This window comes from Esox lucius, chromosome 7 (assembly GCF_011004845.1).
Source record: "Esox lucius isolate fEsoLuc1 chromosome 7, fEsoLuc1.pri, whole genome shotgun sequence".
NCBI lineage: Eukaryota > Metazoa > Chordata > Actinopteri > Esociformes > Esocidae > Esox > Esox lucius.
Genome location: NC_047575.1, coordinates 2,194,731 through 2,220,624, shown reverse-complemented (window position 1 = coordinate 2,220,624; position 25,894 = coordinate 2,194,731). Strand labels below are relative to the sequence as shown.

General features: G+C 39.9%; 3 protein-coding genes across 13 annotated transcripts; 1 reads left to right on the top strand and 2 right to left on the bottom strand.

Moving 5' to 3' along the window:
- Positions 1 to 1,732: 1,732 nt before the first annotated feature.
- LOC105006461 (upstream stimulatory factor 1-like) lies at positions 1,733 to 9,939 on the bottom strand. Of its 10 annotated transcripts, none has more exons than XM_010865013.4 (11): positions 9,830 to 9,936; positions 9,184 to 9,265; positions 8,980 to 9,071; positions 8,402 to 8,547; positions 8,120 to 8,233; positions 7,749 to 7,890; positions 5,342 to 5,429; positions 5,000 to 5,058; positions 4,755 to 4,861; positions 2,692 to 2,820; positions 1,733 to 2,486 (listed from the first exon to the last, which is right to left on the bottom strand). In XM_010865013.4, the coding sequence occupies exons 2-11, from the start codon at positions 9,189 to 9,191 to the stop codon at positions 2,397 to 2,399; spliced, it is 975 nt and encodes a 324-aa protein (XP_010863315.1). In that variant the 5' UTR covers positions 9,192 to 9,265; positions 9,830 to 9,936; the 3' UTR covers positions 1,733 to 2,396. The 10 variants fall into 10 exon arrangements, with proteins under 10 accessions (XP_010863315.1, XP_010863316.1, XP_019900453.1 ...); XM_010865014.5 differs by having other exon boundaries at positions 9,430 to 9,920; XM_020044894.3 differs by having other exon boundaries at positions 8,432 to 8,547; positions 9,184 to 9,928.
- Positions 9,940 to 13,407: 3,468 nt separating this feature from the next.
- Positions 13,408 to 15,718, bottom strand: LOC105006463 (thy-1 membrane glycoprotein). Its single transcript, XM_010865024.4, has 4 exons — positions 15,467 to 15,718; positions 14,801 to 14,856; positions 14,072 to 14,392; positions 13,408 to 13,817 (listed from the first exon to the last, which is right to left on the bottom strand). Exons 2-4 carry the CDS (start codon positions 14,832 to 14,834, stop codon positions 13,720 to 13,722), a joined length of 453 nt encoding a protein of 150 aa, XP_010863326.1. The 5' UTR covers positions 14,835 to 14,856; positions 15,467 to 15,718; the 3' UTR covers positions 13,408 to 13,719.
- A 1,920-nt stretch (positions 15,719 to 17,638) lies between these two features.
- si:ch211-215c18.3 lies at positions 17,639 to 24,520 on the top strand. 2 transcript variants are annotated; one of them, XM_034293286.1, is made up of 4 exons: positions 17,639 to 17,748; positions 22,923 to 23,089; positions 23,427 to 23,619; positions 23,955 to 24,520. In XM_034293286.1, exons 2-4 carry the CDS (start codon positions 22,973 to 22,975, stop codon positions 24,059 to 24,061), a joined length of 417 nt encoding a protein of 138 aa, XP_034149177.1. In that variant the 5' UTR covers positions 17,639 to 17,748; positions 22,923 to 22,972; the 3' UTR covers positions 24,062 to 24,520. The 2 variants fall into 2 exon arrangements, with proteins under 2 accessions (XP_034149177.1, XP_034149176.1); XM_034293285.1 differs by lacking the exon at positions 17,639 to 17,748 and adding an exon at positions 22,254 to 22,498.
- Positions 24,521 to 25,894: the final 1,374 nt, after the last annotated feature.

Sequence of the window (25,894 nt, the reverse complement as noted above, 5' to 3'; positions counted from 1 at the left end):
AGTACATTCTGTGTACGGTAGGCCTATTTGATAGGTCCTATTGTTCAATTAACAGTCCGAACCATTAGCCTAGGTAAATATAACTTGTGTGGTAGCCAATAAAATAAAATAAATTCGTCATCAATAACCGTCGATTGAGATATCAGTTGAATCATCATTTATAGTAGGGTAGATGTTACCTGAATGACAGGTTACTTTGACAATGTTTACAAGTGATTTCGAAAGTCAAATTGAGCGTAGTCGGATCTTAGGCAAAATAACTGATATTTTGTCTAAATTACTGGATCTGAATTGGACTGTCAGAGTTTTTCAAAATGAATGGATCCAATTGAGCTGTCCGTGTAACAGTGCAGTAATATGAATTACTGCCTTGAATGCTACCGTAAATAAACGTTTAGGGATTTAGTCAAATATTCAATAACCTAAAACATAAATTGTTTTAAGGTCTACCAAAAACTTACCACGTGGAAAATTAGCATATTTTACAAGGTTGTAAACATGTTTGATGAAAATTAAGTACATTTAGTACCAGGCAAAAGTTTGAGCACACCTACTCATTCAATGGTATTTCTTTAGTTTTACTCTTTTACACATTGTAGAATAATAGTGAATACATAAAAATTATGAAATAACATATGGAATCATGTAGTAACCAAAGTGTTAAACAGATCAAAATAAATGCAATTTTGTACTCTTTAAAATAGCCATCCTTTACAATGACATTTCTGCACACTCTTTGCATTTTCTCAACAAGATTCATGAGGTAGTCACCTGCCTTGTTAAAAGTAAAATTTTGTAAGTTCTTTCCTACTTAATGCATTTGAGCCAATCAAATGCATTGTGTGGTGGCAAGGTAGAGTTTTGGTATACAGAAGACCATCATTATGTCTATATTATGGCAAGAACAGCTCAAATGAGCAAAGACTGTCTGTCAGTGATCAAAGTGAGCAAATAGAGTCCATCAGTACTTTAAAGACATGAAGGTCAGCCAATCTGGAAAATGTCTAGAACTCGGAAAGTTTCTTCAAGTCTAGTCACAAAAACCATCAGGCACTATTCAAAAGAATAATGACCCATCAATTGCTTTTCAACATAACGATAACCCAAAACATGCCTGAGATGGTTTGGGATGAGTTGGACTGCAGAATGAAGAAAAAGAAACCAACAAGTGCTGAGCACCCCCCCCCCCCCCCCCTACTGTGAAAAATGGTAGTGGCAGGATCATACTATGGGAATGCTTCTCTGCATCAGTGCCTGGAACGCTTGTGAAGGGGTAATATGGAAGCAGTGAAGTACAGAGAAATCCTGGAACAAAACTGCTCAAGTCTGCAACAGACCAGAGATGATTAATCTTTTAGGAGGATAATGACCACAAACATACTGACTAACTGGAGTTGCTTAAAAACAAAAAAGTAAAAACTGTAATTTCCTATTATAAATATCCATGCACCTTCACTGTCTATCTTCCATCTAAGCAACTCTGGTTATAACTGAATACAAGGTTCCAAGGCCATTCATAATGAGTAAATATTGTGAACCGCTATAATTTTAGAGTAGATCACTCTAGATAAGCACAGAACATATTTTTACATGAGATTAATAGTATTACAACAAAAAACCTTTAACAAAACATTAGAGGATGAGGGTTATTAACTTGTTAACTTATGTTAAAATTTGGGAAAGGGATTGGATCAAATGTAAAACATAAATTCATAAAGAACTTCAAAATGCATTTGGGCTCAGTGATCTTTATTAGAAATGATGCAAACACCAGTGCCAGCTGTTAGCAGTGCCGAAACCAATAAATACTGATTCCATCTAGCATTTCAAAAGTTTCCATAATAGGTTTTATTTTAAAAGCATTTATATTTGTAATCCCTAATAATTTGTTTGCAAGTGAATGTATATACAGTATATCCATAAATGGGAAAGTAGTTTTCAGTGATACAAAATACATTTTTAATGAAAAGTTGATAAAACAAAACAGATGAGTGTATGTTGTATAACTCCAGGTAGGATAAATATAAAGTGATCACAGAAAGTCTGTAGATTTTTTTTTTTTGAAAGACATTTCCAAAAAGACAGCAGTCCCGATATGCTGCAATCAACGCTGCTCTGCATTCACATTTACTGACCAGTGCAGTCATTTAAAAGTTCAGTTGTCCACAGCATCCAAGGCCTCGGTCGAATACCTCCCTAGTACATAATTTCTTCCTGTTTTCCAGTCTTTCTTCCTGCCTTCCTTGATTAACTTACAGCTCTAAGGGGACGGAGTTGGTGTGAGGCGTGTTAATGGACCCTTGTTACTGCTGCTCCAATCACATACAGATCAGTTACTACCTCAAGGAAGTGCAGAAAGTTCAGTTGCCGTTTGGGACCATTCAAACAGGGCCCGCTCACTGTGGATCCACTCCAGCCAGTCCCACAATGCCATTCTGTCGCAGCTGGCTCCTAAGCATCTGGTTCTTGGTTTTCCAGTCATCGACCTGTAAGCAGGAGAAATACCAAATGTGGACTCAAATTTTATAGGAACTCAACTCCAGCAAGTTGTGTGATGAGAATTTAGAGGTTAAGCTGTACAGATCCACCAGAGCAACATGCTACGGAATGATCAGAAGTCTCAGCTTGCCTTCTGGACACCCAGCCACAACGTGAGGGCAAGGTAGGCCAAACCTCAAACATGTGTTGTACCTCATGTCGAAGCAGCTGGTTGTCCATGCGGAGCCTCTCCAAAGTCTCCAGGTCCTCCCCCAATCTGGCGTTGCTCTGGCGCAGCTCCTGGATGTAGTCGCAGGCCTTGGACAGGATCCCTCCTTTACTCTGTGGAAAAGTACAAGAGACCGGTTGCAGCGCTGGTATCATGGCTTAATATATTGTATATATAATGTGTCATTTAGCCGAAGCTCCCATCCAGTGCTTTGAGCCAGGCAGAAATGTTAATAATTAAACATTTAAAAAAACGTAACCTGGACAAAAAGAAAAAAACGACTCTCACATTAACAATGTCATGGCCAAGCTAGACAAGACCTCAAAAGCTAGTAAAGACTGCATTTCACTCTCATTTAGCAACAAGTAAGTACATTATTTTACTCAATAAATCAGCCATCAGCATTTAGAAGAGCATCTAGAGTTAAGCCTGATTTCTACTTCAATGTCAAACACGTCTGTGTAGGGTCCGCAGACACCGCACAGCCAGCAATGGAGCCTGGAGGCACGGCTCAAATCCAGGAACGTTTGTCAGAATTTCGCCGTTACCAGTATTTGTACACGTCTGTCAAACAAGTGTAGGGATATTTTCATAAAATGTTGCTACTTCACATTAACCTGATGAAGAGTATACAGAATGTCTCCTGTGATCACCTGCATATCAATTGGGTGTTAAACATTTTACCCACACAGTCCAATTGTCTTTGATTTTTCATTTTCCACATTTAACTGTTAAGAGAGACTGATGAAGAATAAGGTACACAGTTTCTATGTGTGTCAAGGTCAACAGCTGTGCTCAGTTTCACTCCTTACTGTACTGATGTGACTAATGAGCAACAGTAGATTTCATGTGGATGTCAGAATGACCTGTTGCTTGTTCTTGAATGCCTTGGGAGGATGAGTGGGCTCATAGATTAAAGAATCCTTGACTTCAGAGAATATGCTGAGTAATGGCTTGGGGAGCAAATCCATGAGGGTTGTGAAACATTGATGGAAAATTCAAGAAGGATCCGTCCAAAATGTGCATAATGGGTGGACCTAATATCATTATATAACCATACTGTATAAAAATGTGTGTCTAAGGTTTGGAGGTTGGTTGTTTTGCAGACCAACATGGACTGGTTGCTCTGCAAATCAGCACGGCTTTGTGACATCAATAAAGTCTACTTTTGAAGATTGAGTTATTTGAGATTGTTGGCTATAAAAAGGGGAAGAATTTCCACAACACAAGCACACTATTCTCATCAGCTTGAGACATATTCAAAAGCTTCATTGAAATACCACATTTTGCATCTTCTCTCACCCCTTCTAATTAACTGTATACAAATCAGTAAATCCAACTCATCAACTTTCTCCTTTTACAAGTTCTCCCAAACTCACCATTCCAGAAATAGATAGTTGTTTGCATCTTCCCCAATCTAGCTAGGTAGCTATTATACTGTTCACCAACTTCTTCAACAAAGTTACTTCTGTGAAGTTTTCCGGTGCTACAAGCCACCACTTTGCACAACAGCGCCACCTAGCACAAAAACATTTAATGTTTATCTACACAACAAGGCCGCACAATGACAATTGCTGAGCACGCCGATGTACACCCCCGACATGACATTAAGAAAGCAAACCTGCAGAAGTATGAACCAGGCTTTAGTGCAGACTTTTTTTTTAAAGGGGAACATCTAACATGATCACCCCATGCAAATGGCCAAGCTCCTCCAAAAAATACAGTTCTCAAAAAGAGGATGTCACCATGTTGAAAATAGACTTAAATAGATTCAAAATATACAGCAGGTTCTGGTGTACAACAGGTCGTTTGGGGATGGGGATGCATTGCTCTGTCAGTTTTAAACGCGTAGAATTGGTTGTCACTTGTTTTTATACCTCCAAAGCAATCATTTGTTTGAAAGGTGAGACATTTCAGACGGATGATGAGGTTGTGACTTGTTGACCTTTGATGGTGCTGTGGGATTTACAAGAATGAACGAGGAGAGAATTCCAGAAACATTTCTATTGATAAATAATAATGAATAAAAAATACTTGACTTGAGTACCTGGGAACTCACCTGTCCATTCTTCGTAGCGTCCAAGGTACAGTCTGGGATGGTTTTGGACAGCTGGACGATCCAGTTGTTTATCTTATCTCTACGTCTACGCTCAACTGGGAACATAGAAAACCACAACAAACAACAAAAATGTAATAAAAGGCTTCTCAAGTAAACATCCTTTTAGTAGAATAGTTGAGGAAAATAGGATTGCATCAACTTCCAAAATAACTGTATCTTTGAGCATGCTTTACCCTCATTATGTTGAGCGCGTCTCTTGTCGTCTCTAGATGCACGAGGAGGTTCTGACTTGCTGTACAATGTAAAAATGAGAATATGCACAGTAGTCCAATTTACAACAACATGCAACATCACCTTAAATGTTTTTCAAATATGTAAGACTGATGGCACTGTCCTCTGTTATTGTAACATGGGTTCATTAGAGCACAAACAGAAACATTTAATGTTTTGCAAGAGAAAACAGAATGAGTGTGGTTGATGGACAAGCCCAGGCAGTTCTCTAACAAATGCGACCCAGGCCCCTTAATTAGTGATGGGTGATGTCATAGTTGAACCTAGACCTACAGTTATTTTACCTGTTAGATATTTTTGTGCAGGCTGCTATGGACCCTTGGTTGGCCCCACTCAAAACTTCCTGCGGTGACATCATAACATACAGCTGACCTGGAAGATAGGGCTTTGCGATAAGGAATAGACAACACCCTTGATTCACCCCCTTTTTTTTTGTATGAACTTAATAGATCCGGTCATGGTCGGAATTCTAATACAGTGGGGAGAACAAGTATATGATAACCTGCCGATTTTGCAGGTTTTCCCACTTACAAAGCATGTACAGGTCTGTCATTTTTTATCAAAAATCCAGAAAATCACATTGTATGATTTTTAAATAATTAATCTGCATTTTATTGCATGATATAAGTATTTGATCACCTACCAACCAATAAGAATTCCGGCTCTCACAGACCTGTTAGTTTTTCTTTAAGAAGCCCTCCTGTTCTCCACTCATTACCTGTATTAACTGCCCATTTGAACTCATTACCTGTATAAAAGACACCTGTCCACACACTCAATCAAACAGACTCCAACCTCTCCACAATGGCCAAGACCAGAGAGCTGTGTAAGGTCATCAGGGATAGAATTGTAGACCTGCACATGGCTGGGATGGGCAACAGGACAATAGGCAATCATCTTGGTGAGAAGGCAACAACTGTTGACGCAATTATTAGAAAATGGAAGAAGTTCAAGGTGACGGTCAATCTCCCTCGGTCTGGGGCTCCATGCAAGATCTCACCTCATGGGGCATCAATGATCATGAGGAAGGTGAGGGATCAGCCCAGAACTACATGGCAGGACCTGGTCAATGACCTGAAGAGAGCTGGGACCACAGTCTCAAAGAAAACCATTAGCAACACACTACGCTGTCATGGATTAAAATCCTGCAGCGCACGCAAGATCCCCCTGTTAAAGCCAGCGCATGACCAGGCCCATCTGAATTTTGCCAATGACCATCTGGATGATCCAGAGGAGGAATGGGAGAAGGTCATGTGGTCTGATGAGAGCAAAAATAGAGCTTTTTGGTCTAAACTGCGTCGCGTGTTTGGAGGAAGAAGTAGGATGAGTACAACCCCAAGAACACCATTCCAACCGTGAAGCATGGAGGTGGAAACATCATTCTTTGGGGATGCTTTTCTGCAAAGGGGACAGGACGACTGCACCGTATTGAGGGGAGGATGGATGGCAGCCCCGAAAACTGAAGGATCTGGAGAAGGTCTATATGGAGGAATGGGCCAAAATCCCTGCTGCAGTGTGTGAAAACCTGGTCAAGAACTACAGGAAACGTATGATCTCTGTAATTGCAAACAAAGGTTTCCGTACCAAATATTAAGTTCTGTTTTTTTTTTTAAATACTTACGCCATGCAATAAAATGCAAATTAATTACTTAAAAATCATACAATGTGATTTTCTGGATCTTTGTTTTAGATTCTGTTGAAGACTACCTATGATAAAAATGACAGACTTCCACATGCTTTGTAAGTGGGAAAACCTGCAAAATCGGCAGTGTATCAAATACTTGTTCTCTCCACTGTATATAATACAAAGAGCACCTCCCTAGGTAAACAGCGCACCCATACTCGGCTGTACACGTGATGTAAATGAAAATGGGACTCATCGGACCAGGCAACCTTCTTCCACTGCCCCAAGGTCCAGTTCCGATGCTTGCGTGCCCATTTGTAAACACTTTCGGCGGTGGATAGGCCATCATGGGGACTCTGACCGGTCTGCAGCTACGCAGCCCCATACGCAGCAGGGTGCGATGCACTGTGTGTTGTCAGACATTTCCCCTGTAATCATCATTAAAATTGTCTGAGACTTGTGCCACAGCAGACTTTGTCAGTTCAGACAAGACGGGATATACTTTGTGGACCTTGTGCATCGATGAGCCTTGAGTGCCCAACACCCTGTCACCGGTTTGTCCCTCCTCGGTCCATTGTTGGTAGGTACCCACTGCTGACCGGGAACACCCACAAGCCTTGACGTTTCAGAGATGCTCTGACCCAGTCATCTGGCCATAAAAATGTGGTCCTTGTCAAACTCACTTAGGTCTTTACTCCTGCCCATTTCCTGCATCCAACACGTTGACTACAAGAACTGTTTGATCGCTTACCATCTAATCTACCCAGAACTTCACATGTGCCCCTGTTGGGAGAAGATCAATGTTATTTGCTTCGCCCTTTGAGCGGTTAGAATGTTTTGGCTCATCAATGTATATCTTGCCAGACACATTTGAGATTCAATCTGTTCTTCAGCGTGCTTATAGGACAATGGCAAAATAATAGGCTGCACACAGGTAGGCATATTAATAGAGTTTCAATACCGGCACAAAAAATCTCCAGGAGAGGCAGGTGCAGTAACACCTACTATTTCACCCAGCCCCAATTCATTCCCTCCACCTTTCGGAACATCTTATCGTTTCCACTGACCGCCAGGTGTGCTTTGAGTGAGCAGTGCCTCCGGAGCCTGGACATTGGTCATCATGGTGGTTTGTGTGGTGTCAGAAACGGGGTAGTAGTAGTGGGTCTCTGAAGCCTCCCCGTCCAAACCTTCAGACTGGGAAAACACAGCCTGCCGGACAGACAAAAGACACACATTTCAGCTAGGAACATATTTCAGCTGAAAACCTCATGGGGCAGTCTGAAGCAGGCATAAATGGATTCTTGTGGGGAAATGTATTGCGTCGGGAACTGAAGTGGCGGATGAAACTCATCAAGACATGCTACAGCGGAACAGCGCAAGGTGTGAGATACGGAGTCGATTATGTGAAGCACGCCTCTGTGCCATCCAAATGTTGTACCTGTGTAACTGACTGCGTCGTGGCAGGGAATCCAGTCACCACGCTGACAGCAGATGCTCCGTCTGCATGCCCGTCCACCTGACCATCAGACACTTGGATCACCCGGTAGGTCACCTGAAATCAGGTGGTTAAGGTCAGCGAAGGAGCCACCAGTACATAATGGCACATTGGAAACATCTCTTCAATCTTGCTGCATAACGTCAAAAGGTTAGGGCCAAGTTGGAAACTAGACAATCTTATACCGGCTGTTTGTGTGTGTGTTGTACGCAGCGTCCCTTCTACCTGCCCTGTGGGAGGGTACAGCTCCCCTACCGGCAGCCCACCTCCCTCCGCCTTGAACAGGTACTTGATTGGCTGATCGGATGAGAAGGTGGCCGCAGACTGGATGGTTGCGATTGCGGTTGGGTCACCTTCTGTGGCAATGGTACCTGAGGGCGGGTTGAAAGTCAATTAGCAAACCAGATCTTAAAGAACAGGAAGTGACAACTTGACTGACCAGTTGCCTGAAAGTTTAAGCACCTGCCTAATAAACATTAACATTACAGAAAACAACAGACTGCCATAAAGAAAAACTAAACCGCCTACTACAGTGAAGAGGTCCCCAAATACATTCAGCCATGAGGTAATTTAACCTAACTAATTAAACATTAAATTATTCATTATAATCACAGTGGGGAGTGGCACATTTTGATTCGCTGGGTTTCAAGTTGTGGAACCCTGCAATAGGATCTAGGCATAAATCTACAACAACGTGTACTTCAGTAGATAACAGCATTAGTTAAATCAGTAAGAAAACCAACAATGAAACAACCCAAAGAGAAACAAATGTAATGTGATTTAACAAGAAAAGTAGTTCTCACCATTATTATAAATCATAGAACAATTTCTATGGTGCTCACCTTCCTCGATTATTGGTACGTCACCATCGTCATCATCCGGGCTCTTCTGCTGCCTGTGGTAAAACCAGGGGAGAACGCAGCAATAGGAAAGTAGTCATCACAGACAGTATACAATCGTTGTTTGAATTTAATGAAATTAACGACTGAGTTCTCAACAAAACTTACCCCTTCATCTTGGGTTGCTTATCCAAAATATATCACTTTAAAAATCACCAGAAGCGATTCTGTCCGCTACAGTTTAACCTAGCTATTTAACACAAAGTGTGATTATATTAACTACCGTGGTCATACTTTGAAAACCATCTTCATAACCTTGCTACGTATTTATTTAATTCTAACTGAAAAACCATACTGTTCACAAAAAAAAAACAGTACACAGAAAAGCAACCTACAAGTCCTCAGCATACTTACTGTTAGCTGGCTTGCTAGCTTATGTTACCCGTTAAACTCAGAGCACAACAATTAGCAAGTGAAGTAGGCACCTTCATGTTAATAATAATTGTATATCAATTAAAAACGAATAAGCCCGGCTACGACACTAAAGGAAAGTCAACAAAAATCACTGCAGCCAGGACTTGTAAATGATTAGCTAACTATGTAAACGACGCGAATATGCTTGCTAACTTACGTTAGCTAGCTAGTTAATGGTAGGCATTACGTACAGAACAGAAGCTAGCTAACAACAAACATTGTTTTGGCACTAAAACACAATATATACGCTATTTACAAACGATGGGGGTGTCGCAATCTCATCAAACATAAATCCGTTAGCAAGTGGGTATTTAATGACAATAATCAAAGCCAAACTAACCCGTCAATATACCAGGGTAGTGATCTAAAATATGTCTCAACATGCGCATGTGTGAGACAATAATGACATTGACGTCAATCTATAGCGACCCGTAGAAATGTGAGTAAATTCAGCCATGTTGGTCAAATCAAGGGGGCAGGGTTATGGTGGAGAGGCACCGGGTCAAATAATATGTTATTCGCATAGAGTCGTCAATAACAAGAGCGACATATCACATTTCGCAGAAAGAACCGTTCCCAAGTCTGTGCTTTAGTGCGGTGGAATACCGGCGTATATGTAGTTTCACGTTTGATATTCGTTGTTTGCTTGTCAAAAGCTCTCGCAAAAATAAAATCATAGGAAGACGACATTGATATAAATAAAATCAGTTCAAGGTAGAGAGCAAGGTGCACTGATTTTATCGACGATTGAACAGTTCCATTAACAGAGGCCAAAAGGTAACTATAATGCGTTTTTGGGGGCGTCAGTGGTTTAAGGACTGTCATGAAAGTGCAACTTACATATGATCAAAACATTTACATTTAATTAGGTGTTAACCTATTAATACAAAGGAAATCCATAGGAAAACACTTTTTTGTTAAAAAACAAAATCTGCATATATTGCTCATAAACTGTTAAGGATTTCATAGTCTGATATATCTCAATAGATTTCCTTTTTCAATTGATTCCTATCCAGATTAAATATACCTCTAAAAGCACTTTTATTTTGGTCACAGAGCTTCCTTGTCTAGAGTCTTAGATTAGTCATTACTTTTTTTGACCAGAATTTACCCTTCTCTACAAAAAAATTTTTTTAAACTCTGCACCAGCGTAGTGACGAACTTCCGCTTTTGTCTAGAAGTCGGTATTGCAGTTTCCGGTTTACTTACTAATACTAATACTCATCCGCACACCTAAACTCACAACAAGATGAGTGATGCTGTTGTACGAAAAACAAAATAAATATATAATGTATGTGACTCATTTAAGTTTCAAGGTACAAGTGGGGCATCATTTTAATCAGGAGAATGTCCTCTTTTTAATAAAATATGGCTTGCGCCATTCAATGACTTGAAACGCTAGACTAGAAATCAGAAAAGGCGATTTTTTAATATACTTCCACGTAACGCAGGTTTAAGCGCAATTAATACCATATAGGACCAGATGTTTACTTCCTATGCCAGTTGTTATTTTTCAGTTTTGTTGTGAAATGAGGATACAGTAGTAAAATAAAAGAGGAGACCTGTTTTGGTGCTTTTTGAGGCTATGGAATTTTAAGCTTCATTCAGGTTAGAAGAGGCTGAACAAAGGTTCGTTTCAATTCACTTGCTATGCTCAGCCAGCGTTCTTTTGCCGTTTTTGAGGCTAGGGTGAATGTTTATGCGTTCTATTGTCCTGTCTAATACTACACTAAAGAGGAACACGTCGCTAACTAGCTTAGCCGATAGCCGGCCGGCACACCACAATAAACTACTTACCCTCATTGTTGTGCAGATAACTTGATACATAGAGTTTGAATCCCTTGTTCCGCTTGCTTGTTGGAGCAGGAGACCAGGCATCAACAATTCGATGGACATCACTAATGCTTATTTCAGGCAGGTCTTGGAGACATCTACTAAAAACTGAAATTTTGGGCGACGCGGGTGATCGCCTTAAGTAAACCGGAAAATGATATGCCGACATCTCGCTAAAGCGGAAGTTCGTCCATACGCTTGTGCACAAAGCCTATAGCTCACCATCCATATGAGTTAGAGATCTACAAACAAATCTAGCGTGTTCCTATACCTGTCCTCTTAAGGGTAGGCTACACCTCTTATTATTAACCAAATTACTTCTTATTTTACAAATATTTTTCGTATTCAATCTCTTTCACTTAATTTACATGACATTTTTATAGATTCCTATCCAGATTAAATATACCGCTAAAACGACTTGTATTTTGTTCACTGAACTGCCTTGTCCAGAGAACACACATTCGATTGACCATTTGAATTTCCATGATTTTACCAGAATGTATCCTTCTTTAATACAACTATTTTTGATAGCTTACTATACACATGAGCTTGAGATCTACTAACAACTGTGGCTTGTTCCATTACCTTCCATTAACATTCCATTACCTCTTATTATTTCCAAATTCCTTCAATTTTTTTACTAATATTTTATTGTTTCTACTGTTTCACTAAATTCAGTTTACTCGGGTGTAAAATGCTTTACCTTACAAGCCCTATCCTGACAATGAAAAATCAACAAAAGAACAATGAAAAATAATTAACATGATTTCAGTATCTTAACTTATTTTTCATTTGAGTTAAATATATCTTTAAAAGCTGAGTAACATTAATATACAGTATCTCACAAAAGTGAGTACACCCCTCACATATTTGATTATATCCTTTCATGTGACAACACTGATGAAATTATACTTTGCTACAATGTAAAGTAGTGATTGTACAGCTTTTATAACAGTGTAAATTTGCAGTCCCCTCAAAATAGCACAACGTACAGCCATTAATGTCTAAACCGTTGGCAACAAAAGTGAGTACACCCCTAAGTGAAAATGTCCAATTTGGGCCCAATAAGCCATTTTCCCATCCCCGGTGTCATGTGATTCGTTATAATGTCTCAGGTGTGAATGAGAAGCAGGTTTGTTAATTTTGGTGTTATCGTTTTAACGTTCATACTGGTCACTGGAAGTTCAACATGGCACCTCATGGCAAATAACTCTCTGAGGATCTGAAAAAAAATTCTTGTTGCTCTACATAAAGATGGCCTAGGCTATAAGAAGATTGCCAAGACCCTGAAACTGAGCTGCAGCACGGTGGCCAAGACCATACAGAGGCTGTCTTTGGGAGATAGAAGTATGAGTGCTGCCAGCATTGCTGCAGAGGTTGAAGGGGTGGGGGGTCAGCCTGTCAGTGCTCAGACCATACGCCGCACACTGCATCAAATTGGTCTGCATGGCTGTCATTCAAGAAGGAAGCCTCTTCTAAAGATAATACACAAGAACGCCCACAGACAGTTTGCTGAAGACAAGCAGAGTAAGGACATGGATTACTGGAACCATGTCCTGCGGTCTGATGAAACCAAAATAAACGTATTTGGTTCAGATCATGTCAAGCGTGAATTGGCGGCAACCAGGTGAGGAGTACAAAGACAAGTGTGTCTTGCCTACAGTCAAGCATGGTGGTGGGAGTGTCATGGTCTGTGGCAGCATGAGTGCTGCGGGTTCTGGGGAGCTACAGTTCATTGAGGGAACCATGAATGCCAACATGTACTGTGACATACTGAAGCAGAGCATGATCCCCTCTCTTCGGAGTCTGGGCCACAGGGCAGTATCTTTATTTTGGAGATCTTTATTTTGGAGAGAATTCACTAAAACAGTTCAGAGGTCTAGTGAAATGCTCAATAATCCGCAGGTAGAACCTTCTAGTCCCATGGTCTCAAAATGCCACTAGATGGCGTACAGTTGCCAACTCCTGTGAAAAAAATAAAATAATTTGAAGGATCCTATCACTTCAGACATATAATATGTGAAATAAAATGTACTGCTGCTTTTTGAAAAGCTCAATGTTTGGTTCCAAAAAAACTTCTATTTGGAGAGGGGGGACATATTTATTAGACATTAATGTGTATCAAGCAAGAGGCAAACAGCACATATTTAATCAGAATCAAATAGTCTATGACATGGGACTTAATTCATCTCCAGCAGTGCAAGTTATCCTATTGCAGGTTACTAGTGGCTTACATCAGCAGACCGTACCAGCATACCATTGAAGACCACATTCTAAGTAGTATTCATTCCAAAAGGCACAGTTCTGTTTGGATGTAATTAAGGTATATTAATGAGCTAATGACACGATTTTTGTGATTATGTTTCACAGTTATGGACTGCAGCAGCAACGTTTTTTTCACTGCCACTTGGCTTCCAGCAGGAAAAAAAGGGAGGTCAATGTCAACAACAGCCCACTGCTCTGCAGACTGTATGCAGAACACGTGACCAGAGCCGCTGAAAGGAAGAAGACAGCACAAGTAGTAATAGGGGTCTCGATAAAGGCAAACATTTAACAATTAGGTCAGTAACCCAAATGAGAAAGTTTAAACGCAAATCCTGTTGATATCATAGATAATCACTTCGATTGTCATATCATGGGAACTGAGAAAGCAAACTTAAAGGTAGGCATATCCCTCCTAAACAGTATAATTTAGATTAAAAAACACTAAAATGGAACTACTGTAATAGTGTTTTCAAAATATACCTACTCCTTTCAACGCTGGCGGATACTGACACCGTCTCTTTCTGCATGATTGTGCAGGTGAAGTTCTTGGGCTTGTCGTCAGCAAATCCCATGAGGTTGAGACGGCAGATGTTCTTCCCATTAAGGATAGTGACAGTAGCACGGTCCTTGAATGTAGATTCCTGAACATGAGAGATGTTGGTACTGGCCACCAACTTGCTATCCTGGGTATATACGCAGGTAGGAATTGGTGATGCAGTGGAAAGCTCATATGAACAGTCCATCCGTAAGTTGTTATCCTTCAGGCAATTATTCAGATCAGTCACTTTCTGGGTTGATGCAAAACCTAAAAAAACACAAAGAGGTTAAAAAAATGCTTCACCACTGAAACAATGAAATGTATTAAAAACAAAAAGAGAAACAGATGCACAGCCGTACGCCCAGATTATTAAACTTTATTAAGTTCTCAAATTAGTCATATATTCCTTTATCCTTCTGGGACAAGGCAAACCAGTACTTTTTCAATTTAAAGGTCTGTCACACGTTAACAGCAGTAATTTGACCATGAAGTTGACAGTATTATTCCATAGAAATTCAAATTACACTGAAATGTTATTACACACATTGCACTGATCATGCCCAAGATTAACACATTTCACCCAATGTAATAGTATGTTCCCCTCGGTTTCGGATTTTCATGACTAAATGCAATTTGGCATATTACTATACTCAAAAACGTTGATCATCATCTTACCCAACAAGCAGATAGCAGAAGCTAGGATATACATGATGTTCTCTGAATCCAAATCACTGTAAAACAACAACAACAACAACAACAAAACAACTAATGAAGATCCAAAAGGTTTTGTTTAGCCAAGATGGAGTGCAAAATGAATACATTCCGCTATTCTACTGTATGCTCGAGCGTGTTGGGAAACTCTGTAAAAACAAGCTTCAAAAGGGTGGGGTCAGATCCAAATGACAAAAACACCAGGGACCTAAACATTTCTTATGTATGTCTATTACACCTGTTTGTGCAGGAATCACAAATTAACATAATCAAACATGTCATTTCATATATATTTTCAAGACTATTAAAATGATTGTGTTTTCTCTGCGCAAAGCACTTAACATTTAGCAATTTCACATTTTTTGCCAGTGATGTCTCTTCTCCATATCCCTAGAACAGAAAGGTCTACCTGTCCCATGTGCCTCCGGTTATATCCCTAACCTTGTGTAAAGTCATGCAAATAGATTCACTTGAAAAAAAATCGAGATTATTCTTAACAACAAACGTATTTTATTAGTTTATTTGAACATTAGTTAATGCAATGAAACAATCTGCTCAAGTCTAACCACGACAAATGTGGGTTGATCTGTTATTACTATTCCTTGATGTATAAGAAGAAATGTTTCTCACCTTCGAGTTGAAGGGTTGATGCTCGGCTAGGTTGTCTGATGTTACTGGTGGATAACGTCGGCTCCCAGTGAGACACGGAGGGGTGGCAGATAGAGAGAGAGAGGGGTGGAGAAAAAGGGAGAGACCGGGAGGGAGGGAGTGATCGATGCAGTGTTTATCAAAGACATTGCACAGTTTATGAAGACACTGGTGGGATAGTAGGAAATACTTTGTGACTTGGACCATGATTCGGCCATCTGCCGAACAGAGCTGTATGCATTTTTAGGAAATTAGATAGCTTCAAAATGCTATAAAACTTGTGCATCAGTTCAACAAAAAGAGATAGGGCCTATCCCGAATAGCCACTGAATGTAAGCGTAACAATACTGTACGCTTCGAGACCTGCATGTTTAAATTAGGCCTACTGTAGGTCTATGTATAGCCTGTGTCTCCATGGTAGGGTAAAGTCAGGTAAAGTGGGACACTTTTTGGTAAATTGCTTTTTCACCAACCTAAATCAGTTAGAATGTATTTAAATTACAAATGTTTATTTAAATTGTTTTTTGTGAACACATCTGAGGTGAAATTAAGCTAATTAATTTCTTCATTAACAAATTCTATATCTTTAAACACCATCTGACACCCTGATCCGGCAAATGGAAGCATTCAGGTTGAGTGGGACACTTTGTTAGGTAAAGTGGGACACTAGATTATGATTAAAATTAACTGTTTGACACACGAGAAAAACATATTAAGGATAAATAAGAACAATCATTAATTAATTAATGTGTACTGTAAATATAATTCAATACAGATATCATATAATCAAAAATATTATGTATTAAAGGGATTTTCTTTTTAGTTATTGCATTTCTGGAACTACTGCAGACATTTTAAGATTGTAAACTTGAAATGAAAATGTAATGAATAGAATTTTTATTAGGCCTCATGTTTCTGTCATTCAAAGGACAGTTCCTCAGATGAAATGGCATGTCATGAATCTGAAGGAGGTTGAGGAGTGACGTGGAGGTCTCAAACCATTTCTCAGTCACTGTAGGATTCATACCGGAGGCCCTTGCAGCTGAGAGGGCTTCAGGCTTACGAAGGCCCATATTTGGGTTTCTTTTCATGAACCCCTCAAACCAGTGTTGGCCGGCCTTTTTCTTTTCATCTCAAAATCCTGTAATGCCATGTATTTTGGCATATTGGAACGCAATACAGCTTATATCCCCTCATTCTAGGGGGAACCCCTTTTCTGCCAGCAGATTTACATGGCCAGCTAACTCACTCTTAGCCTCAGCTGTGAGCAAGGGACTCTTACCAGATGCATGACGGTAGCCCCTCTCCATGCCTTTCACTCGCCTCTGTAAGGTTGATTTTGGGGTGTTCCATGCCCTGGCTAAAATCTTTAACTTAGGTTTGTGTCCTTAAGACACCTGCCACTGATATTCATCAATAGCCCCTGCCATTTCTCTTCCTTCCACTGATTGGGGTTTCTTCCCTTCCTACATTGTGGTTCTTTATTTCTCTGAATTGCCCTGCCACTCCTCTCTCCTCTCTCTCCCTGTCCTTCCCCTCTCTTTGTGGATGCCATCTGTTGTGGAATGCATTAAAAAAATTACCAACCTCAGACATATTTCTTAATAATAACTTAAAATGTGTAAGTTATATTCATGAAATGGCTACACTGAGCTTGCTAGCATTAGCCTTAAAACTGTACCACTCAACCTGAAATTCCCTGTCCCACTTTATCTAACACTGTCAGTTTGAGTGGGACAGTGCTATAAATCTATATTCATAAGTATTTGATTCAGTTACATGCTCATTACAGGATTTAGCAAATCTCCCCTTTTGAGACTCTTCCATGATCACATATATTTCAGCTATATGTTGTAAACGTGCGTTTTCATAGAAATGGTTTGGTGCAGTGTAATTTTAGGTCACACCGCATGGGCGTATGCTTGGCTCGCTGCAGCCTGTGTTTAAGCCTGCGCGTTCTGTTTTGTTTGTAAATAGATTGTGGACTAAGCATAGGGGGAGGCGGGGGGGACATGACCCCCACATCCTGGGGAAACCTATGATTTGCCCCCCCCATATATAAATGTAAACATAACTATGTAATTTCTATAATAGTAATAAGACGCAATGAATTCACTTGTGCTGATTGTGACACCCCCGCCCTTTGCCTCACAGTGGTTTGATCCCCTAACCCAGCCCTCAGTAGTGGCAAATCGTGCGGGTACTGGTAAAGTGCATGTGTGGGAATCTGACAATCTGAATTTGTCCTTGGTGGCTGACTTTCGGTAAGTAGTTCAAACAAAGGATATGTTAGACATTTCTTTACTGCTACCACTCAATAAAATAAAACACATTTCTAACCGTCACCAGCCTTCATTTTCTCTGCATTGAATTACAGGTCACTCGTTATGTTAGTTAGCAGATGGTTGCTAGCAAGCTACAGTAACATCAACCAGCTTTTGTAGCTGTTTGAATTCGAGTCAATAAGAGAAGCTTGCAGTGCAGTGAATGTGTATGTAATGTTCCTTATCTGGCAAGGTGACAGTGTTCGTGTCTACCGTCTGAAAGGCGCTAACGTGGGCTAATCCAGTAAATGTGTTTTATGTTGGTAGGGTTTACACACAATAGCAGATTTTGCATAGCTACAGTAGCAAGCAAACCGATGGTGCAAACTAAAACAGTATTACAGCACTGATTTTGGTGTCCCCCTTAAAAGTTGCCCTTGAGACAATTTTATGTAATTGTCCCCCCCGAACTTGATATCAGATTTTTGCTCTTGGGACTGAGCAGACTGTATAGATTATGTACGCTAAAATGTATGATTATACCCACTGCATACTTGGGCAATTATGCGTATTTTATTAAATCCTTGAGTTATTTTACTTTGGCGATAATTGATGGAAGTGTTTTGGTCTTCATAATGCATGCAATGTGAAGTAATGTGTATGGCTTCTTTAGAGTTTTTGGTTGGGATGTAAAAATGCCTATAGGTCTATTACCGGGTTAAAACAGTTTCATACTGACACATTTGCCTGCTTCTCAAGTCCGTAAGTAACTGTCTGTGGAGGGGGGGGGGCAAGGTTATATGTTTGCAGGCGAACGGAGTACTTAGGGACCGGGGTGAAAGTGCAGTCCTCAGAGCATTGTTTTTTAATCATACAGTTGGTAGCATGTTACTTGAAATAGATTTTTTCAAATGTGTAAATAGTCATCTGAAATCACTTCAGTATATTGTACATTATGTAACTGCCTTAACTTTGGTTTCCACAAAATCACAAGCATAGATGTTTTTATTTTTTTATTTTATATTTGAATCATTCCCTTTTAAATAGCTTTTTCAAATGTTGAGATTTCATTCTAAATTGAATTAGTATGTTACTCATGACATTATGTAACTGCCTCAGCTTAGGTTTTTCACAAATTCACAGGCATAGCTTTTTTAGAATATTTGAATCTTTCTTTCCCTTCGAAATATCCAGAGGTGTTGCTAGGATCACAATACATTCGTGGCTTAGCCCCTTCCCCGCCAGGCCTGGGACTGCAAGTACAGGGTTTTGAATGTCCATAAGGGAACATTTCGATGTATGCGTTAGCGGCCTACACATCTACATTGCCATAATGCGCAATCTGAATTATAGATGAATAGATCAGGGGCTATTTCTTTTTTTAATTATTTTCAGTCAATTTGAGATCTGGGACGCCCAGGCCACTGGAAATATCTTTTTCAAATTTTGGGATATTCTTCCCAAATCACATCAATACAATCCACATGATTCTATATAAATGCGTCAACTTTGTTTTTTCATGAAATAACAAGCAAAGATTGTTTTCAAATATTTAAAATCTTCCCTTTGAAATAGCTTTATCAAATTTGGAAATATTCATCCCAAATCACATCATCATACTCTATATGACACCTTTTGACTGCCTCAACCAATTTATCACTTGCACAATTTCACCTGTAAAATTTTACAATAATATCTCAAAAAGAGCTTCTACTTCTGTCATTTTTCATTTGTTTTAATTTGTATAGCACATTTCACACACAGGGCAAGTGCTTTACATGAGCAAAAACAAACATGCCTGCTCATCAGCTCGTTCCTCCCTTCTTTTTCTTCACTAGCAAGGCACTCAAGAGACTATAAGACAGGAATTTCAACACTACCTTCTTTTCAGTCACAATTCCACTGAAGGAATGTACATTAATTACTCCAGATACTCTTAATCAATGACACGTTTACATCCAATGCTTAATCCTCACACAAAATGTACTTTGTTGTGCAGCTGTTGATTTGGGATTTCTGGAGTGTTGAGGAGGTATGCTGTTGTTTCTCAAGGAAAAGGGCAACGTTGGCCTCTCAAGTGGCTCAGTGGTCTAAGCACTTTCACTGTATAAACAAGACAGAGAGATTAAAGTCACTACAGCTGCTTACTGACCTTTACCCTCTGCCTGCTGAAAGACCGTTTACTCATTAATTCTGCTTCATTTATCAACACATATTTTAAGTATTAAAGGGTTAATCCACACAAAATGACCTCTGTATTTTGGTCACAGCAACAAGATTGGTCATAACATGTGAAAATCATCTGGGGCTGTATTCACAAAACATTTTATCTTATGTTTTGTCGGCCCTCATTCAGGGGGGTTGCGGTTGGTGGGTGTCCCTTTGGTTGATGCCTGGCAATGTGGTTGGATTGATTTCCTGCCTGTTGGGCCCTGTCCGGGGCCTCCCCCGGGTAGGGCCACAGTGTCACCGGACCCCCCCCGTCTCAGTTCCAAGGTGTTACGCTGCTATATTATTGTGCTGGGGGATATGAGGGATGTACTACTAACTTTTCTCAGTCTCCTCCAGTTTTACATTTTAGGAGGAGATGAGGTCCTGGTCCACACCTGCGGATTACCTGGTTTGGGGGGGCCCGTTGCTGTCCCTGTCCTTGTCCACCTGGTCATACTTCTGACCTAGTCTAAAATCAAATAGACTCTGGATTTAGCCCAGAGAAATGTATTTATTATTCCAATTGGACTCTTAATATCTCACCTGGCACAGCCAGAAGAGGACTGGTCACCCCTCTGAGCCTGGGTCCTCTCTAGGTTTCTTCCTAAAATTTGAGTTTTTCCTAGCCACTGAAATTCAACACTACTGTTGTTTGCTCCTTGGGGTTTAAGGCCGGGTGTCTCTGTAAAGCACTTTGTGACAACTGCTGTTGTAAAATAAATAAATTTGATTTGATTGATTGATTGATCTTACCTCTAGGACTCCCGAACAGCACTAAAAGTTCCTAGCTAAGAGTTTCTTTTTAAAACCTATTCACAAAGCTGCTAAGACCAACTTTTACTAAGGAAAGGGGAGAGGTCTTAAGCTAAGAGAGGGCAGTGTTGATCCTGTTGCTATGGGTGATGTCGTGTGCCACGAACAAGCTTACTTACTATGCCCACAGTGATTGACATTGTATTCATCATAGCAATACTGTAGAAGAATGTCATGTTGCCATATTGAAATAAAGATATCAAAATGTAGGTTATGTGTCACTGATTAAACATGAAACCAAGAATGATATACTGATTAGTCACGATATGTTCAGCTAATTTTCCTATTTCTTACATGTCTGGCAGCTCATAAAGAAATGCGCGTTCATCTTTGATGGTGCAATAATTTGTGCAATTATGTCCCACCACCAACTCCACCAGGTGGTTGAGCTATGGCCATGAAGGTTGGCTTTGTTTGTTTGTAGTTGGTGAACATCATGAAGAAACCAAATAATTTGTTGGCATGATATGGGGTCTGGGATGGGCATTTATTGTTTTATGGAATATTCTACTGACCAATGACTGAGATATACGGCCTGCCGTAGTTCGTCTGCGCTGCATATATGCATTTTCCCAGTGGCCAAGTAGCTTGGAGTTGTCACAACCTTGATGTCTGATGTTATTGAGTTGTTTCTGTTTTTTGGTGACGTGACAACACTCCTGACTAGCTCTACCTATGATCATAATACCCTCAGCGATACCTTGTTAAAAGCTCAGTATCAATAAATGTTTCTAAACCTGATTACGAGGCGGATTTGCCGGCACAGCCATTTTATGATTGTTTGTGACTTGGACTTAGTGATTTAGGAATCCTCAACACACATAGACCAAAAACGTTTTTTTTTAAGAGTTACTCTTAAATCAGCAAGTTATGAGCTACATTTAGCCTTAAGACGTTTTGTGAATACGGCCTCTGGACTGCAGATAATAATTTTTAGTGTTATGAAATGTAATAGTATGATATTTCCCATGTCCCATTCCTAGAATCTAACTTGAAGACACCTCATGACACGATTTCAAAGCTGTATAATTAAGAAATGAATTAATGGTAAAACAACATATTTTACGGATTAATATAATGTAGGTATTCCCCAAATGTAATGATTTATGTTTGAAGGTGGATTACCCCTTCAGATTAATTAATCCCTTTTGTAATTATCTTTTGTTGCAGGAAAATAATTTGAAGATTGATTTTCACTGTAGTACCTACTACTCTCTCACTACTATCAACATTTGTAAAGCTATTCAAATGGAAGCTTTCAAATATAAAAAAGTCTCTGCTTGTAATTTTGTATAAAAAAGCTTTGAAGCAGTTCGATAATGTCATAATAAATATACTGATGTGATTTCAAAAGATTATTAAAAATAATGAAAAGCTATTTCACGGATATTTTAAAATATTCCAAAATATCTTGTTATTTAATGAAAACCCAGAGTTGAGGCAGTTAGAAAATGTCATGAAGAATATACTGATGTCAATTTGGGATGGATATCTCAGTATCCCATGTTGAATCTTGTCAAACATTCCACACTGCGGAAGATGATGTGACTTTGGAGGCAAGTGAATGAGTGAATGTGTGAATATGAATATGAAATATTTACTGTGTTAGGAGTATGGAGTGTTGATAGATAACGTCTTCCTGTTTAATGTAGGCGCACGTATACACATACAAGGATTCCAGCAGGTGCCATGGAGTTGCAAATCTATGCTTCAGCTTGTCTCCTAGGTAGGGCTAAAGCATGGGGCTATGCATTATGATAAACAGATATTTCTCACTCAATTATCGACAGCTTGCGTAAAAATGTTGAAGACGTGGGTTTCCTATTGAAAACTTGGGTGTTGTTACTCACTTGGGGCTTGGTATGTTGACTTTACTATCAGCATATTTCCCACCTTTTAGGAGGAAACCACAAGTATCCTTGATTATATTAAATTGGGTCTACAGTTGTATTTGATTGTAGTGCCTTTATTAAGGGACAGTTTATAATATTTGGTTTGTGTTACCATTACGCAGCCTGTAATTGTGTGATTCAGTTGCAGCATAACGTTCTGTACTTTCAAATATCTGTTCATCTTTGAAAGTGGTATTTTGCAAACTGTTTTGCCATAGCATTGTTGATAACATATTATTTTATTCTTGTGTGCGCTAGCATTGGTTTCCACAACGTCTGGGTTCTTTTGGACTCCCCGTGGTCCTCAGATGTATCCCTGCCTTACCTATATGGAGCGCAACCTGCGTGTAGACTGTGAGTTTCCTTTAGAAGACAACCCATCACACTTAGGCCCCTACTGCGAATACAAACAAGACAGCCGGCTGGTGAGTGTTGTTTCATATATTGATTTTTGTTTTGCCTTTCTGTCATTCACTATTTGGTTATATCATTATTAATACATGTATTCACAATTTGAATTATTGAAGGGATATTTCTGGATGTTCTAAATGACCAGCTGTTGATCTACTTGCCCAGAGTTCGATACAGTCATGGATACTCTAAGCTAGTTTAGCGACTTCCTTCAAACTGCCTAAAAAGACCAAAACATTCCCCAAATGAATATTGCCTCATTTAAAAACACGCAGGAAGTATCCCTTCACCTCCATCTAACCAGCAAGTGAATCCAGCATGTATTTTCATTCACAATGACTACTTAAATAGGTGGGCAGCACCTACCCCAACGCTGTGACCCTGGTGTCCACAGACAACCGAAGGAGGGCCAACGTGAGCCTCGTCAACCCGACCTTGTGTCGCCTCACCTGGGCACCAATGGCAGATGACAAGCCCTACACCTACACCTGCAGAGTGTACCAGGGGTCAACCCGGAAGGAAAACAGCATGGCTGTACACCAGCGTGGAGTCATCAAGGGGGAAAAGAGAAGAAAGAGCTGGGACAACTCGGGAGGGAAGGCAATAGTCTATGTTTACCAATGCGAATGTACATCAAGGGGGTTGTTCAGCATGGTCATCCTATGATGTGCACCCCCCAGAGGATCAGTTAATGAAGCATGGTGTTGGATAGAATACATTTATCTATTCTATAAATTAAACTAAAATAGAATTTCACCAAGCAAAGATCATAGGCCTATATGCACAGGGGTGATATTCCTATATCGTCTTGTACATCTTGTGCGTCTGTGTTGGTTGGTGTGTTTGGATACAGCTAATGCTCTTCTTGTCTCTGTTTAGGACTTCTGCCAATCTGCTCTGCACTCATCGTGATGATCCATGCCGGGTTATTGCTTCTGTCACTAGGGATGTCACTTCCTGTAGCTATGGGGTTTCTCTTTCCCTGACCCTGTCCTTTGTCCAGAGAGCTAGGTATTATCATGTTTTTAGACCGATTTCCATAAGAGTTCACACAATTTAGGTTGTATGATGTATAATGTCCACGTCCACGAACGGGAAACGTACCAATGTGATATTTGAGACAAAGGAGATGAGACAGACCGGGAATCCATGTTCAGATTTCTCTGGTTCCTTCAGTAATCACTTCAAAACTGATTTCATTCTGTTGGGTCTATTCTATACAATTGAGGCTTTTCTTAAAGAGAAGCAGATGAGAATGTTATCAAAAGCAAATCATAGTCCAACTTTCCAAACTGGTAGCAGCCGCTTTGTGACTTTCTTTATTACAATACCTGTATCACTGATGCAGCAAATAGGTCAGTGGAGCACAGAGCGTGGGGGATGAAGGAAAGATACAGTCATTGGCACATGACTCTGATTAAACAAAGTGAATATTTGTAAAATTCTTCATGACTGTGCACAACCTAGTTACATTTAGAAATTATCCTTTTCAGATTTAGTTGTGACTACTAAATGCTAACTCCCATTCATGTACGCTGGCAGAATAGTTAGCATACAGAAATTGTGGTGGAAGTCATTGAAATTTCTATTATGCAGTTAATTGGTTGACATCCATACAAGCATCATAATAAGATTTTTTACCTCAACATGGTGTGAAATGTACATGCATACAATAGCCCAAATGTAAGCTAGACTGGGGGGAAATGAGGAGATAAAAGATATTTCCCTCACAGCATCTATCCCCTCTCACGTTTCCATGATGTTTCCATTGTTTGGGTTGGGTTCCAATAACCTCTTTACCGCATGTATCCCTGTAGCATTGAGGAGATTCAGGGTGAATTGCAACACCATCTCTACCATACCAGAGTCAGCATATGGATACTAGCCCTTAATTCAAGTGGCACTTAAGGGAGTCTTTCGAATGACCATTAAAAACCTAATGGGTGAAATGGACATGAAAGCCGGAAGTTGACAATCCTAGGCAATTGATCACATAAGCTCCTTTCAGGAAGTTAGATGGTTTGTTTTTACCATTCAGTAATTGGCAACAGATCAACTCTCAGAAGTATTAACTTTCTAGACTAAAAATTGGTCTTTTGGCCAGTCTGCTTTTCTGCAAGAAACAGAATGTTTAAAGACATATGGTGCTCTTTCTAGTTTGAGTTTTTTTTACAATTGTGGCGAGCCGTGTTATCACATGTTCTTTTGATGTACAGTGGAACAAAAAAGTATTTAGTCAGCCACCAATTGTAGAAGTTCTCCCACTTAAAAAGATGAGAGGCCTGTAATTTTCATCATAGGTACACTTCAACTATGAGAGACAAAATGAGAAAAGAAAATCCTGAAAATCACATTGTAGGATTTTTAATGAATTTATTGGTAAATTATGGTGGAAAATAAGTATTTGGTCAATAACAAAAGGTAATCTCAGTACTTTGTTATATACCCTTTTTGGCAATGACAGAGGTCAAACTTTTTCTGTAAGTCTTCACAAGGTTTTCACACACTGCTGGTATTTTGGCCCATTCCTCCATGCAGATCTCCTCTAGAGCAGTGATGTTTTGGGGCTGTCGCTGGGCAGCACAGACTTTCAACACCCTCCAAAGATTTTCTATGGGGTTGAGATCTGGTGACTGGCTAGGCCACTCCAGGACCTTGAAATGCTTCTTACGAAGCCACTCCTTCGTTGCCCGGGCGGTGTGTTTGGGATCATTGTCATGCTGAAAGACCCAGCCACGTTTCATCTTCAATGCCCTTGCTGATGGATGGAGGTTTTCACTCAAAATCTCACGATACATGGCCCCATTCATTCTTTACAC

Bases quoted from the DNA above. Each gene is read 5' to 3' on its own strand.
- si:ch211-215c18.3 (XM_034293285.1), top strand. From the start codon at position 22,462: ATGGAGTTGCAAATCTATGCTTCAGCTTGTCTCCTAG. The intron at 22,499-22,922 runs GTAGGGCTAAAG...TGTGTGCGCTAG, and splicing joins TGCTTCAGCTTGTCTCCTAG to CATTGGTTTCCACAACGTCT. The intron at 23,620-23,954 runs GTGGAGTCATCA...GTCTCTGTTTAG, and splicing joins CAGCATGGCTGTACACCAGC to GACTTCTGCCAATCTGCTCT.
- LOC105006461 (XM_010865013.4), bottom strand. The intron at 7,891-8,119 runs GTACAACATTTG...TCTGTCCGGCAG, and splicing joins CGACGCAGTCAGTTACACAG to GCTGTGTTTTCCCAGTCTGA. The intron at 5,059-5,341 runs GTAAAATAACTG...TACATTGTACAG, and splicing joins TGCACAAAAATATCTAACAG to CAAGTCAGAACCTCCTCGTG.
- LOC105006463 (XM_010865024.4), bottom strand. From the start codon at position 14,834: ATGTATATCCTAGCTTCTGCTATCTGCTTGTTGG. The intron at 14,393-14,800 runs GTAAGATGATGA...GTGTTTTTTTAG, and splicing joins TTCTGCTATCTGCTTGTTGG to GTTTTGCATCAACCCAGAAA. The intron at 13,818-14,071 runs GTAGGTATATTT...TCTTCCTTTCAG, and splicing joins ATCCGCCAGCGTTGAAAGGA to CGGCTCTGGTCACGTGTTCT.